The sequence below is a fragment of the Lepisma saccharinum genome, chromosome 18 (assembly GCF_977018435.1).
Source record: "Lepisma saccharinum chromosome 18, izLepSacc3.1, whole genome shotgun sequence".
NCBI classification, from domain to species: Eukaryota; Metazoa; Arthropoda; class Insecta; order Zygentoma; family Lepismatidae; genus Lepisma; species Lepisma saccharinum.
The window spans coordinates 19,809,271-19,826,305 of NC_139246.1; the positions used below are offsets into that span (position 1 = coordinate 19,809,271).

At 38.4% G+C, this 17,035-nt stretch overlaps 1 protein-coding gene across 1 annotated transcript in view; it reads right to left on the bottom strand.

Moving 5' to 3' along the window:
* Mer (ezrin/radixin/moesin family protein merlin) overlaps positions 1-17,035 on the bottom strand; it is a 40,831-nt gene that overhangs the window by 23,069 nt on the left and 727 nt on the right. The window contains exons 2-6 of the mRNA XM_083140268.1: positions 10,383-10,512; positions 4,271-4,476; positions 2,958-3,082; positions 1,644-1,746; positions 505-714 (exon numbers count right to left, since the gene is read on the bottom strand). Coding sequence (XP_082996394.1) covers positions 505-714; positions 1,644-1,746; positions 2,958-3,082; positions 4,271-4,476; positions 10,383-10,512 — 774 coding nt within the window. The remainder of the gene's footprint in view (positions 1-504; positions 715-1,643; positions 1,747-2,957; positions 3,083-4,270; positions 4,477-10,382; positions 10,513-17,035) is intronic.

The window sequence follows — 17,035 nt, forward strand, 5'->3', positions numbered from 1 at the left end:
GGAGGTCAATGAACCTTTCAGGTTCTTCAAGGACCATTTCGAATTTTATATCGGATCGGTAGAATATCGGTTATCGGTATCGGCAAATTTTATTTCGGTACTTTATTGGTATCGGTCAAAATTTCATATCGGCCCATCCCTAGTAGAAGGCAAGTTCAAGATCCCCATGCACATAGCACCATGCCATGAAGACACATTAAGGGGATGCAAGGGTAGGGCCCCACCCTTTCTCGATCTCGGCCACTTTGGAGATGATTTAATCAGCACCATGCTCTGGCCACCTTTACCCACCAGGTATCTGTTGATCCTAGGGTGAGTCAGCCCTGGAGCTGACTAGACCACCACAGAAAAATAAGTTTTTCCAAGGTGGCATCAAAATAAGGCCATAATGGGCAAACATTACTAAGTAAAGTTGTTTATTCTGATGTAATGTGATGGTTGTGAAAGTTTCTGATACTGTACTAAAAATAAAAAATTTTCTACACAGACACAACACTTTCTTACCAGCTTATTCATCCGAACCTTCTTTGAAAAGAAAACAAAATTTGGCGAAGATTTGTCCACGGGTTTGATGACAAACTTCTTGTCGTCGAAACTTATGTTCCGTATTTCCGACCACATGAAAGCTGTCTTGGGCTGCAATTTATTTTCCTTTAGGTAAATGTTTAAGCCAAGTGCCGTGACACCCAGCCACAAATCAGTCTCTTGCTTGTTCTGGAAGCAGAAATGGAATGAAAAATACTAACATGCTAATTTTCAAATCACTGTAAATCAGTACTCATGTTGCTTTCGATAGGACAATCACTTTGCAGAACCAGTAAAAAATGTTCGTTTTTTTCACATACGTTTATTATTATGAAGCAAAAATGAGGTAGTTAACTAAATCAAACTTTGAAACAATAATCGAAAATGCATGTTAAAAGGTTCAAAAATGAATAAAAATATAAGAGCTAGGAACAGCACAAGAAACTATAAACTATTTCCACAGTAACAGCACTGCTGCACATTTTTTTGGTACATTTTATGTAGAAGCAGGCTAACCAAGACCATGCTTAAAGTGAGATCTGAACCACTGTAATATGTCCTTCTAGGACTTGAACCATGAGCCTCCCAATAAAATTACAAAGTTAGTCACTTATGCAAACCAAAATACTTATATTCTATTACCAACCAATTTATTTGTCCTAAGAGGTAAACAGGTGTGCCAGAAAGAAAATGAGGCAGGGCACATAATCCACACAAAAAGAAATTTACACACACACTCATTTTTTCACACACATGACAGAAGTCAAAAGACAATTGTTGCATCCTATGTATTCTATAGAACTTTATCAAAGATTGCTGACAAGGATTCTCGCAAATACCGTTAAAACTATTTGCATTTTCTCATTTTATGGCATTTTTCTGCCTTTATTTTAGGCTAATTGTGATGCGAATGCTGATCAGATAAAACTTATAAATTAATACACACAGGAATAGTCATGCCAGACAATGCCTCAAACCTCAATAGAACCTTATGTGACAAGTTTGTTATTTAACCACTCAATGTGCATGGATAGCATAGCAACTGAATTATTACAAGTATATGAGTCTGTAAAACAATGTTATTTTAAGATAAGCCAATGTTGTACTGAAATACTTACACTAATTGGAAAGTAATTTACACCATACATATCCAGATCTTGAGCAATTTTTAAGTACTCCATTTCTGATTCATCTCTTGACATGCCTTTGTGATCAGCATACCTGAAACAAAATAAATCTTAATTAATATCTTGCAAAATAAACTTATCCATTTCTATATTTTAACATATTTGCTGTAGACAGCACTGCTGGAGGTCACATTCTGCTTTGTGATATACATCAGATGGCATTCAGTGTTTGGCAGAAAAAAAGCAAATATTTTTTGGAAGTGTTGTGATTTCTGTGCCTAATATGAATGAAGGAACTCACTATGACCTGAATTGGTCTACAGGTAGACAGATATCTCTGGAGGCAAAGTACTGTTGTTCAAAACATTACAATGACAATTAATAAACGAGACAAAATACTGGGTATTTCATAAATAATTGAGGGGTTACAACAATTTATTACAAGTCACCTATTGAACTTAATGAAACCAGTCCAGAACGAACAAGAAACTCAAAACAGTTTGTGTGTGTGTGTGTATGTTTCGTTAAACTGCGAGTTAATATCCTTGCCGCTAGGCGACACTCAAATCACCCACATCACTCAGTGTCTTGTGCAATGTTTTGGTCCCCAAGATCACCGGACCTTACACCGTGCGACTTCTTTAGTGAGGTTTCATCAAAGACAGGGTATTTGTCTCACCGATGCCACGTGAAATCCCAGCCCTAAGGGAATGTATCATCACAGTGATAGCCACTATCGACAGGCATATGTTGATGTGAGCGTGGCAAGAACTAGACTATTGTGTCGATGTGTGCCTTATCACCCGTGGTGCACACATTGAACATTAGTAGGTGTATAAAAAACTGTTTGCGTTCCTTGTTCGTTCTGGACTGGTTTCATTAATGTAAGTGCAATACTTTACTTGCAATAAATTTTTGTAACCCCTCAACTATTTATTAAACACCCGGTATATTTAGATTTAAGAGATTTCTCTTTGGATTCAGATGATGAAAGTGAAATGTCAGAAAAAAATTACTGCACGAGTGAACAAGCATTATCAGATGACACTAATGATTAATAATGACGTTCTGACACAGTTGAAACATTGTAATATGTAATTATGTCGATACAGCTGTTTGTATAAATAATGAAATTCATACTGTCTCAGATTGTACAATTGTGCACAGTTTCATGTTGATCACAACCAGACACTTTCCTTTCAGAGATGAACATTATACCAATTTGACGCAATCTGCTGTAATTTTCAAGTACTGAACTATGAAATTAAGCTAGTAATGAACTACAATGAGCAATTAAAAACATACCATACTTTTATTCTATCTTCCCACATCTTAGGTGTCATCTGGTATTGGTCTATCACTCTCTGAGGCAACAGGTCTTCGCTAGCTAACATTCCTGGCTTGTAAGTTGCTTCGTCATAATCACCATACTGTAAAAAAGTATGCAATTATTAATACAAAATTAAATAGTCCTGATGGCAATGTGGTAATGCTGGCACCATGTAATCATGGTTTGATATGCAGTGGAGGCACATACTGGTGAGAATCCCACGCTAAATTGTAGGTTCCATTCCGATTAGCCTATATGTGCATAAAGTGGACCTAAAACTAAAAGGTATTAGAAAGTGCATTATTTACAGATATATCGAATCATAAAATTATTGGTAATTAAGCAACCATCCCATGTTCTGTATGAACAACTGATGGAATGCTTATTTTTTTTATAATGAAATTTATGCACATCGGTGTACATGCTCACATGTATGCAAGCCCACACAGAGAGCACAGGGTAAAAGTGCAGTTCTGAGCATCAACCCAGTTTATATGTACTTGGGGTGAGAGGTTCCTGGTGTAGATGGAGGACCAATTTGAAGCCATGGCTGATGCATCCATGCTGTTGGTTGACAATCACTAGCCAAGCTAGGATTAGTTAGGGCCTGTCACGATTGAGATTTTGTTAAAAAAAAAAAAGTGTAATCAACGTTTGTGTACCCTGATTTACTAAAAGAAGAAAACTGCAACAACAACTTCATAAGAGAGACAATAAGAGGCAAGGGCACGACCCCACTACTCATTCCCTCTCTGAAAGAAAGAAAAAGAAGAAACAGGGGAAGGAAATGAGAGAGAGAGAGGGGGGGAGACACACACAACTGGGGAGGGGGGAGGCTGCCACGGAGAGAGAGTGGCACCCCCCAACAGAAGAAAGAGAGGAAAAGAGAGTGTCATGAAATAGATTTACGCTTCCCGCTTCCAAAGCTGGGTTTAGTTTGTGCTTCATGTCACGCTTGAGATTTTGCTTTTCCTCATGAATGCTATTGCTTCCTTGTTAAGATGGTCCCAATAGTTGGATGACTTGACAGCAATTTCTATGTTGCTGAAATCAAGTCAGTAGTCCTTGTTGATTGAGTGTTTTGCCAGCTCCGACATCTCCGGATGGAATTTCTTACTGTAACTTACCAATGTGTGTTGTACTGCATGATGCTCAGCACTATACTTCCATCCTGAAGATGATAAACGTGACGTTAGCTCTAAAAAGCTTGGAAACTTTTCCATAACTCTGGTCATTATCCCGAGAGAATATGTTATCATTTACAACCAGGAAATATTCAACAACGTACCTTTGCCTGAACAGCGTACGATGCAAGCAGAACAGATGCCTCAGGTGGGCAATATATGTCCATGCTGAGGATGGCCTGTTTCACTTGAAGGAAGAATAGGTGCTGGGTCACTTCCTGGACCAATTCCTCAGCAACATCTTCTGGATAGAACTTCGCTAGGAAAATGAACTGGGCTATCGGCTGTTGTGGAATGCCTTGATCCTGAACTGAAGAATAATTAAAATATGAACATGTATAATTAACCTCATAGTATAATGTATCATATTACCTATATAGTTCTTAGAATGTAAAATAACTATTTCTTGAACAAAAAGAGCAACATTAACATAACACACATATAATTTTTTCAGCTGTGCTGGCCAATATATTTTTTTTAAATTTCTCCTTTTAAAAAACACTATGACATACTAAATTCTGAAATTTTCTACCTGTTTAGATTTTCTTGAATTTTTGTGTGGCTTATTTTCACTATTGTCTTGATATCTAGAAAGGAAAACAGGTTTTCTTAGCCACAAATGTTCTAGAAGGAATTCAAAGCATATGTAATTTTTCAGTATTTGGATTATCACACTAGTTTTTCGAAAGGACAGGAATTTTTGAAAGTTGTTTTGCTGGCATCTGTCACAGTGTGTAAGAGCTGCAATTTTATTAAGCCCAAAATTGAATGGACAGAGGGAGGTGATGCTTACATTTGTAATTATAACATCTATCTTTAAAACCATTTATTCTTCATTAATTCTACCAGGATTGCCACTAATTTTGCAAAAAACACCTCACTGACTTTTTCCGGGCTTTCTACATAACTTTCCAGCCCACTCTATAATACATACAAGATGTAGCTAAAACCAGACTGTTGCTACAAAATCTTTCATTTGTTATTTTGTACAATCCGAACATTATCCCTTGAAAGTACTCCCCTGCACTATTGATACACCGCTCCATACGAATCTTCCATTGCTGGAAGCAGTGCTGGAAATCATTTTCTGAAACCATGTTCATGACCTCCGTCGTTTTTGTTTTCACAGATTCTATGGTCATAAATCTGGTTTCTTTCAGTGCTGATTTGACCTTTTGAAATAAAAAGAAGTCACACAGAGCAAGATCTGGCAAATAGGATGGATGTTCTAACACTGGGATTCCACACTTGGCCAAAAAAGCCTTGACTGACAATGTCGTGTGGACAGGAGCATTGTCCTGATGAAGAATCCATGACTTGTTTTTCCACAAATCAGGTCATCTTCTAACTCGCTCACGAAGGCTCGTCAGCACAGTAATGAAATAATGTTGGTTGACAGTTTGACCTTCAGGTACCACAGCCATAAATCTCAGGGTGTAGTGCACACCGACAAAGAAGGGGTAGTTCGGAGTTGCCAAGCATCTTGCCACTCCCACCTCCACCTCTAAAACAGGACAGGGAGAGGACAGTGCTGAGCATTTTTCGAGAGTGGTGAGTCTCTTTCTTTTTTAACGTTCTTGTCTTCATTCCTCCCTAACATACATGCTACTGGGTGATGCAGTGACCGTACTCAGAGGAGGGCTGGCTGCTGATAAGACAAGAAGGGAGAAAAGATGTGGCAACGTTTTCGACTGTCAACCGTGGCACGTGGTGTGGTTTCGGCAAGAAGAGGGTTGATGTAAGGATACTATAACGTGGCGAGTTCTTTATCTTATCTTGCAATAATCTTCCGTCTGTCCGATAGTTTGTTTTGCAAGGGACACTAACAAAGCAAACGAACTGATATTTTTGTTTTACTTCCCATGGAGATTTTTTCTCCTTCCTCGACAAGAATAAAAGTTCAACTATGAAATACTTGGCTCAGGGCATTTATAAATATGTATAAATTCAATGCAATTTGGATTAATAAAAGTTCCAATTTTTCACGTCTATGAAGAAAAATCCATGTATAAATTCCGGAGCCAATAATTCATGCAAAATTCCAGGTGAGTAGTCACCCTATCTACAACACCATGACAATTTAGGTGGACCAATACAAGACCATCAGGCAACATCAAGAGGTTAGCAGTTTCTCGCCAAGAGGCTTCAGCAGATCAAGTCTGCCTAAAAAGAAGTTCACAGAACTAGGAGAATTCACCCTGTAAGAAAATAGTGCCCAGCGTCTAGCCCAGATAACTTCTCCCCTGCCTACCACCAAGGTGCAATGATTCTTCCACACAGTTCTCCAAGACCTGATGTGCCTACTCATTGTAGCGACAGGCCAGGGACAAACATCCCGCAAGGGGCGAGTGAATTAATGCTGATTTAGCTTCTCAACATCTTTCATTAGACCTAACTGATCAGGGCAGAGGTAGCCAGCTAGAATTTGACATCATCTCATTAGCATCTGCAGTTTGTCGATCTGCTTGTCTATAGACACCACTCTCTCTTGCTAACCTCTTCTAGCTTCTTTTTACTTAGTTCTAAGTGGTTCCGCGGAACCCTGTGGCCTTCTAATTATTTCAGCACACTCAATTTCTCAGTTTCCATCTCTTTATTTTTTCTATTTTCTCCTGCATCAGTCTAGGTTCCACTTTCCCTAGTCCCCCTCTTGTCTTTCAATTTTAGTATTAATTAGGGATGGGACCGATTAATCGGTACTCTATCTGTATCGGCTGATATAGGCATATTGGTCTATCCGTAAAATTACCGATTATTTTACCGATCTGATATAGCGATAAATATCTGATAATTTAGTGCAAAATTCAGCCATTTTGTTGTAATTTTTATGGATAATCTCCATGCCCTAATTTCTAAAAAAGTAAATGTCTAAATATGCAATTTCTTTTCACTGCTGTCACCTTGAAACACATGTTTATTAAGGAGGTCAATGAACCTTTCAGGTTCTTCAAGGACCATTTCTAATTTTATATCGGATAGGTAGAATATCGTTTATTGGTATGGGTAAATTTTATATCGGTATCGGCCAAAATTTAATATCGGCCCATCCCTAGTATTAATTCAACTACTTGTTGCTGCTTCACATACATTATTTCTTTCCTCATCCTTCATATCTCAACATTCTTTCCACCTTTCTTCAGAGCAACTTTTCCTTATCTTGGCCGAGAAGATTCATCAATTTCTCTCTTTGCTTCTTATTCCTTTCTGTTCAAGTTTCACCTGTTCAACTTTCACTCTTATTCGTTTTTGTTATCTCCTTAGGTTTTCTTGTTTATCTTCTTTCTTCTTCATTCCTTAGTTTTCCTTCTCATGTTCATCTTCCTTCCTTACCACTTCAATTTTCTCTATCAGTGTTCGAAGTTCTTGCCTTCTCTTTTCAAAACAGACATCTCAATTCAACCGTGTACTGAGTTTCTGGCAAACAAAAACCTGCACAGGCAAGTGGAATCTCCTTCTGCAACTGTTGCATTGCATCTTATCATATCGGAATTTTTTTAAATTCAGTTCTAAATTTTATATTTAATATTACAAGTTTGCTTACAGAAATTTCTATTAATTCTTTTTAATAACAAGTACAGCATATCTTTTTTAATGTGTGTGTGTTTTCTGAATTATGTGTATCATTAAATCAGAATAACAAAGATTCAACTACAAAGTTTTGCATGCAGTGTTGCTAGCCGAATTTGAAAATCTGGAGTGATATGGTAGAGTCGGTCATTTATTAGAATGTATTGTTAATTACAGATATAATTTGTTTCTCTCAGGTCTGATGCATCTGCTCGGTATGCCGGGAGTTGAAATATTGCCACCGAGCTTCACACAGACATTGTTGGGTGCCTTTGGAGCTGTTGTCTGTCCACGTCAAAATGGTGTCCTTTCGGGAGAAAACACAAGTTGTGGTGCACGTAAGGCAAGTTTATAAGTCCATTGTGATGGTGCAAAGGAAGTTTCGTTGTGTGTATCAGAAAGCATCACAAGATGCTAAGAGGATAAAAGCATGGTAGACAGTTTCTGGACACTGGAAGCATGTCTGAAAAAGCATGGAGGCGGGTGGCGTACATCTGATGAGCAAATTGAGACTCACAGAGGTTTTCTCGGGCAATGAGCCATGTGATTTCCGGATAGGCTTCAGAGCTTTCGAGAGCTAACGTCGTCACTCTCGAAAGCTTGGAAGCCTATCTGGAAATCACCTAGGTGATTGTCCGAGAAAACCTCTTAGATATTCGCTGCCAGGAAAGCTTCAAGAATTATTCAAATTGAGACTGTCTGCCAAGCGTTAAAACGAAGCCCAAGGAAGTCAATTCGTCAGGCTTCACGGGAACTTCAGATGCTATGAGTAACTGTCTATAAGGTCCTCAGAAAGTGGTTGCAGCTGTATGTATTGTGCACAGATTCTGTACAAGCTGAAGCCCACGGACAACCCATGACAAGAAAATTGCCTATGATGTGCTTCACCACATTGACAGACACCCCCCCCCCCCTTCCCCCACTTTCCTGAGTAATGTAATGCTTTCTGATGTTTTCCCACAAGGGGACATTTCATGTCTCGGGAACAGTAAATAAGCATAACATTCGAATATGGGGATCAGAGCAACTACATCACATCACTGGAATGGCTGGTATGGCCTGATGTGTAACTTATCATCGTACCATTTTTCTTTGGCTATGTTGTCACATTGTGCAGTTTTGGATTGGATTTTTTTTAACAGTGGTAGATTTCTTTTACTCAAGGTTATACTTATTGCAGAACAGACTGTCACAGGAACGACATACCTAGACATGCTGAACTTGTATGTCTTTCCACAGATTGCACACCTGCAACCACACATCTGGTTGCCCCACCCCACTGGTCTCCGGATGTGCAGAGCGCTCTGGATGACACACTTACAGAACGGTGCATAAGACAAGGTGGACCAATAAAATAGCCTCTACATTCTCCCGACATAAAGCCGTTGGATTTCTTTTTCTGGGGCCAGGTGAAGGATCGAGTTTATGCCACTAAAGTGCGGAATCTTTGAGACCTCCATGTCCCGAGTGTTGACACCGTTGGTATCATCACTCCGGACATGTCGGAGTGGACCTGGATGGAAATAGAGTACAGACTAGACATCCTAGTGTCACCACAGAGGTTCACGTGGAAACGATGTGATTTTTTCTTCAAGCACAAAACGTGGAAATGTTGTTTTTACGAACTTCATACTCCTAACACTTATGTGTCTGAATAATATTCCCTTGTCTATATTGCTGTGGAATTGGGAACAAAATAATAATAGGACATTTTGGTGTAGACACCCTGTATTTTTATCACCCAAAAGTAGCAGTCTGAAAAAAAAAACTCATCCTGACTTTCCTCATTAATTATTTTATGGAATGTTCTGTATGGAGCAAACTGATCATGACAAGCATTGAAAAATATCTCAATGGACGGGGTTTTCTGACTGCCGAAATAACAAATCCAAAATTCTTGACCTTTCTATTTCACTTTTCTTAATATTTATTTAATCGCCCCCTACTTACGTATAGTTGCAAATTAAGAAAATAGATATTTTTATTCAATGAAAAACCCTTAACACAAGGCTGGTTAACATGAAAACTGAAGCTGTACTTTAAAAAGAGATTTGGGTTTGCTTTAAACATTAATGCATGTAAAAATTAATCCTTCAGACTACATCCTGGATGGAGCATGGCCACATTATTTAATATTTTTACAAAACTTCACGCATCCAAGAATGTAATTCTTAAGAAACAAATTGAACAAATCATAACCACAACTCAATGCAATTTTAGATTTCCAAATATTCAATTTAACAAATCCCAGTACTGGTATATAGCAATGTATAGAAAAAATTCTTGACCACGTGCATAATTTCTTGACTTTCTTGACCTATTGAATGATTGAAGTTTGGGTTACATGACTTTTGAAACACACTGAATTTTCGAAGAAAAATTCATGTCCTGTGATTTTTAATTTTAGATTTAAATAGGGTTTCTCAAGTATGTTTTTCAAAAGTACATCATTATCCTTGCAACACATCTGAGAAGGAAAATATTTAATTTCTGGCCATGTGGTCCTCCTTCAACATACATTTTTCCAGCAAAATCCATGATGACGAGTGCACGCTACCTGTATGATCTGAGATGAAATTACTATAATAAATATATTGAAATTCAGAAACATATTAGTTCTATCTCTTATCCTATTCATTTCTATCCTACCTTTCTTATCAAGTTTAAGCCAGGCAATGAATCCTTTGGAGTCTTGATACTGCAGGCCAAAATACCATGTCTCCCTTAACCCTATTGTCCGACAAACTAGGTCGAACAGATCTCTTCCGGTAGCACGCCACTGAAAAAAATGAATTAATTTAGTAAAGAAATTAAATTAATATTACTACTATTTGAATTATCTAAAATTTTAATTCAGAACTTTATCCGCTAAATATCTAGTTCTACTGTTTTGTAATGCATAAACGTATCAGCTCTTATTTTGTTATGGATAAGACAATGGAAAGGCCTAGTTCTAAATAAGCTCCTTAACACAAATAAAGCACAAACTTGTTAATTCACATTTCAAATATAATTGTTATGGTGAATTTGTGATTTGATTTGCTTTATTTTACTTCGCTTTTTGTGCCACTTTTGGCTAATTTGCGAAAATGGGGGGTGAGTGATGATATGATGAATGGACACTCGCAAATACACATGCCCAGGCCAGGATTCGAACCTGGGACCCCTGGCTTCGTAGCTTGATGTGCTAAATACTCTGCCACAAGCACCAGCAATTGTTATGCTAAAGAAAAATCACATACATACATGTCTTGTGATGTGTGTATTATACCTTCGTGTCCCACAACATGGCCGTGCGGTCTAAGTCATCATGCCTTGGACCCTGGCTAGGGATGTGCAAAGGTTAGATCTCCTTGAGGAAGTGTATCAACTTTTCTCCTGAGATTTCGGCCTGTGTATGGGACCGGCGGCAACCCACCATCGTGAGGAAATTGGGGAGCTACGAATGAGTACAGTAAACTGCTTATGGAAAACAAAAACAATGACTGGGGGCCCCTTGTGCTGACCCCACGTCACCTCAGTGGCATGCCTAGGACTTTCAAAAGGGAGGGGTTACGTACACTTTTTTTGGTAGTCATGCCTCATTTTGCCATCTTTCTTACCTTTGACGTTCTTTTTAGGAATACGGGCCAAATGGGGGGGGGGGGAGGTTATGACTCCCCAACATGCCCCTGGATTGGATGGTTTCAAACCTCGACAGGTGGGAACGAGGCTGGCAGTCGGTAGGTAGGGCCTGGCCCTCACAGACTGTCGCACCACAAGTTATTATTATTATTATACCTTTGTATTGTGTTCACATTAGTGCTATATTTTGATTCTTACTCTGCGATTAGCACTTAAAAACACCATAAGGTTAAAGTAATAGCCTAAAACAATAAATATACGAGGGCAAATCTGTAAGTCGGTTCCACGATTTTTTTTGAAGAGGATTCGATAATCACACCAAGGTGAGCTTTTGAGTACTGAAAATGTAATCCGACCCAAGGTCATAATGAGTGATTTTGTAATGTTCCCTTGTCCTTTCCATAGATAGCAGCAGTGACAAACATGGCTACCCGCCTGACATCGTCCATGGTCGAGGAGCAGCGTTCCATGGTGCGGTTCTTCTGGGCTGAAGGCAAGACACCGACGGAGATTCATGCGAGGATGAAGCTGGTGTATGGAGATGACGTCCTGTGCCGCAAAGCCATTGGGAATAGGTGCCAGCGGTTCAAGGCCGGTCAGTGTCATGGACGAGGATCGGTGATGGTCAATGTCTTCTGGGACATCTTGGGGGTACTGCTGGTGGATTTCATGCCTGCTGGCGGAAAAATCAATGCAATGTCCTACACTGCAATTTGAGGGATACGAGAAATAGTGTACAATAGGAATTCAGGGCAGACTCAGAGATTGTCCATAGAACATTAAGTCTCATGGTCGACTTGTTCACAGAGGTGGCCAGCGTGCCAGGCGGTGAGTGCATCTGCCAGCATTTAGACCCACAGCTGTATGCTGACATGCCAGTGGACGCGGCTTCATTATCCAGATAGCAGGTGTTCAGTTTGCACGTGATTGTTAAGTGTCAAGGTGTTGACAAGTGTTTTAGATTCTTTTGTTTATGAATTACTGGTGCAGTCTAATAATGGCATGGTATATGTACAATTTAAAACAACGATTTTTTATGAACGACTCTTAAGACATTATGAATTCTTGTAGGCAAGTCAGAAGGACTTTTGCAGCAGAATTCTCAGATGTTCCCGTTCCACACAGTGCGTGTGTTTCGATACTTGTGAACAAATTTAGGGAAACGGTCTGTTATTGATAAGAAGCAAAGGGTAAAATGGCATGTGCTTACTGAGGAGAAATTAGATAACGTTCGAGCATGATTGGAACATATTCTTCAAAAATCCCTCTGGTGCCTTGCACCAGAAACGGACATTTCCAATACGTCTGCGTGGAGAGCTACCAAGCATTTAAACCTGAAGCCATACATTAGAAGAATTGCAAGAAAACATCAGTAGAGAAATTGAAGGGATTTCGGAAGAGGAACTGATTAATATTAGTGAAAATTTCCTACAAAAAAGGTTGTAAATGTGTGGAAGCAGGAGAACAAAATTTCCAACAACTCTTGTAACAATGTATGTGCTCATTTTAATTCTACCTGGGCCCAAGTTCCTTTTGATTTATTGCAATTTCATCATGCTGTGTATGCAATTTGGATTTACGTCTGTTTAAATATACTGCGGAGTTTTAGTAATTACTTACTGTCAACAGCCACTCGTATACTATTGTCTTGGTTACACATGTATGTTACACGTGGTTAGGTTAGGCGGGCCATGTTTAGTTCCCTTAGCATTAAAATTTATTTAAAAAAAAAAAGTTCTAAAGTACTTCTACATTCATTCCCACTAGTCTATGATACTTTCTTTCGCTTCTATCAATGGAGAAAACCTTGTTGATGGGAAGCACGCATGCTTGCATAAGGTAATTTTTACGTTGCTTTCTCTTCCAACATAAATAACTTTTTTTACATCTAAATACTATTCATTACTTTAAGGAAGGCTTAAATTTCATGTGACAATGATTGCCAAAATTCTATGATAATTAGTTGTTTTTTTTGCTAGGAGAATTAAAAAAAAAATCATAACACAATTACAACCGTTATCTGTCACTGCCCATGTAATTGTAAAAAAAAGGTAAAGTGTTCCCCTGTGCTTAGCACCACGCCATGAAGGGGTATAGGGGGTGTGGGTGTAATGCCCCACACTTTCTTGATCCGGTCTGAGTGGGGGTGATGTGATCAGCATCATGCCCCTGATTGCCTTTACCCCCCAGGGTTTTCCCCAGGTACCCATGCCATTCGATGATGAGTGGGCGCCGGGGCCGCTTCCAACGTTAGACAAGTTACTGGATTTGAACCGGCTAGGACCTGGGACCATTAGCATGGTAGTCATACGTGTTACCGACTGAGCCACCGACGAGCTTATTTCATTACATAGATAAAGTTAAAATCACCAACCCTGAGACCTTCTGTAAACAAAACCACGTGCATGTAGAAAGCATTGCAAACTCATAGAAGTAAAATAATCCACACAAAAATCCAGCATTGTTACAGGATTCATTATGTAAGGTAAAACAACGGCCAATTTGTAGTATGGAATACGCTGCCGCAAATGACGTCTCACTTTAAACCCAATGCTCTTTCTTTTGTACTTATTGCTTCACCTTTATGGTTAACTCTTTGCACCAGTAATCATTTCCTATAAATTTGGCTTCTTTCTTGCATGCGAATTGAATATATTTTACTTCCATTTTTTTAGACAAAATGATATAACATCGTAATGTATATTTCTAAGGTTTGATATAGATAGGAGTGTATTTGAAATTTGTTTCTAGATTTTATGTAAATTGTATCTTATGTACATAAAATATATAATGGGCATAAACAGCCAGATGCAATGCTGTAAGTCCAATAAATATATTGATGATGATCAAGACTAAGAAAGTTCATAAATTTATTCCAGTTGGAAACTTTGACAAGCATCCTAATAACGATTTTTGTTCCTCCAAATATAGTGCACTTCGTAAAATAACTTGGTGACCTGGCAAGGCAAGATAAGTGTGAACATTTTGTAGGAATATGCATTGTAACGGTAAAAATTTACAATCCTTCAGACACCTCTAATTTTTTCGTTTCGTCAATTTTTGACATTCGTACTTACGTATCTGCTTCGCGGAACATTCCTGAAGGTGTATCAACGTTGTTTTGATGAAATTTGAACCATGTTTCCTAACCTAACCATGCACCAATGGTTCGTGGGGCTAGCGCCAAAGTTTCGTGGGGCTAGCGCCAATGGTTCGCAATTATTTCCAATTTCTAGATCCTGATACTAACACGACACCAAATTTTAACTATGTTTCCTAACCTAACAGAACTAACCTATCCACGCGCCAATGGTTCGTGGGGCTAGCTATTCTCCGTCGGAGAATTAATTTTCAACGAACAACATGATTTCAGCTATGAAACATTCCCACATCACACAAAACACTTTCCCGATGTTTGACAATGCTACAGGAACTTATTGCGGTAAGTAGTTTCTTCTGTAAAAATAAGTAAATGTGTCCGAAGGATAGTAAACTAGTACCCCAAGTTTATACATGGGATGTAGTAAGGCAGAAGAAGTAAGCAGTGAGTGATCTACCCACGCCCATGAAATTTATTGCAATATGCTCCCATAACATTATTCACAAAGGACTAATTCATGCTAAATTTGCCTTTACACTTCCCTGTTTACACCTTCCCAAATAGGAAGTTCTGGATAAACCGTGACCATTATTTTCTATTTTTGAATATCTTGTTTGTGGGGGAGTAGAAATTTCCTATGCAGCCAGGAATATCAGTGTTTCTGATATGTAATAGCAACTAGTATATTTTTCACAGTACAATGTGCTTCTAAGGTTTTACATAACACACACAATTTCAGAGATTTGACATGCAAACATACAAATCTAGTAACTGTAATAACTATGCAATGCATGCAATCGCAATCTTCATTGGAAAATTGAAAATTTATTAACTAATTAAAATGTGGAATGAGTTTACAATACCTGACCACTCTCCAATTGCTATGAAATTTCGCCTACTCACTAATTGAGACCTCCTGATCACGAATCTGCATGTAATAATTGGTGGTCAAGTATGGAAATGCAGAGAAAAATGAAATAAACGGTAACTCTTTACTATAGATGTGACGGATTTCTTACTTTTTACAGGAGAAAGAACTTACGGAAATCAGTTTCTGTAGCATTGTGGAAGTTCGTGAATGTAGTTTTGATCCAATTTAATGCAAATGCATGTTGTTTTCTGCGAAAATCTCTGTCCGGCAGCTGTTTCTGCTGCTGCCTTTTGCTTTCTGCATGAGAGCACAATGTTCCGTGTGTTAGATGACGTAAACCCTATAGTTAGTGTTTCAAACTCGCCGTGTTTTCACTATAACATGATGTGTCGAGTATTTTTAATTTTTTAATTTTTTTAACTATGCTTGCCTAACCTAACCTTACAGAAAATGGTTTGTGGGGCTAACATGAATGGTTTGCTAGGTATTAGCATAATTTCAAATCCGGGCACAAAAGTAGGTATTTTCCAGTGAACAAGGTTGCAACCATGCTTAAAAAACACTTTCACAAAGCGCGATGAACCAGTATGCTATTGCCATAATGTGTGTTACAGAATTGAAATAACGAGTAACAGTAAGTACTCGTAAATGTAAGAAATAGACATTATTTTAGTTAGAAATTCATTATTTCACCTGAAGAAATGTTCCGCAATGCAGAATAGTACGTTAGCAATGTAAAAAAGTGTGAAATACATGATTTATAGATGTCACCCCTATAGTAAAGTAGTACCAAATAAAATATGTTTTCCCAACGTAACATAACCCTACTGTAAGAACAGTAGGTCCCCGGAAGACTGCATTTTCCCAACATGAAAAAATCAGCATGAAATACCCCATTGCCAAACGTATCTAATCAAACGAGTCCACATTCCTAAATAATAATTGTTCATCGTATTTATGATAATGGAACCTAACCTAACCTCATAGGCATTCCTTGAACACAAGGTAGGAAAACTGTTGTGCGTGTTTCTCACCATTCATCCATGCTCGACCACAATGTACCTGAGAATGCAAAACTTGACCAACCTTGTGTTCTGACGTCAAGGCAGAAAGCTTTTCAATTTTAGTGTGTTTAGTTCTCTATAGTGTAAATAATAATTTTTCGTTGTATTTATGCTAATGGAACCTAACCTAACCTTGTGGGCATTCCTTGTCTGACGTCGGAACACAAGATAGGAAAACTGTTGTGCGACATGAAATGCGAAAGAAACATGGTTGTCAATTGCTTTGTATGGAGAATCATCATGGTATTTAACACGGCTATTCTACAACTTCTACACGTTATTTTACAATTTCCATGCTTGACCGCAAATTATTAGATGCAGATTCGTGATTAGGAAGTCTCAATTAGTGGGTATGCAAAATTTCATAGAAATTGGAGAGTGGTCCGGTATTGTAACTCATGACATTTTGGAAACTAGATCGTCCATATTTATTACAATTGCCGGCCCCCGTGGAGGAGTGGATAGCACATCGCGCTATTACATCAGGGGTTCGAATCCCGGCCTGGATGTTTGTGTATCACCCTTCATCAATTTCATTATATCATCTCTCACCCCATTTTCGCAAATTAGCCAAAAGTGGCACAAAAAGCGAAGTAAAATAAAGCAAACAATCGTATTCATTACAAATACAAACTACATTTAA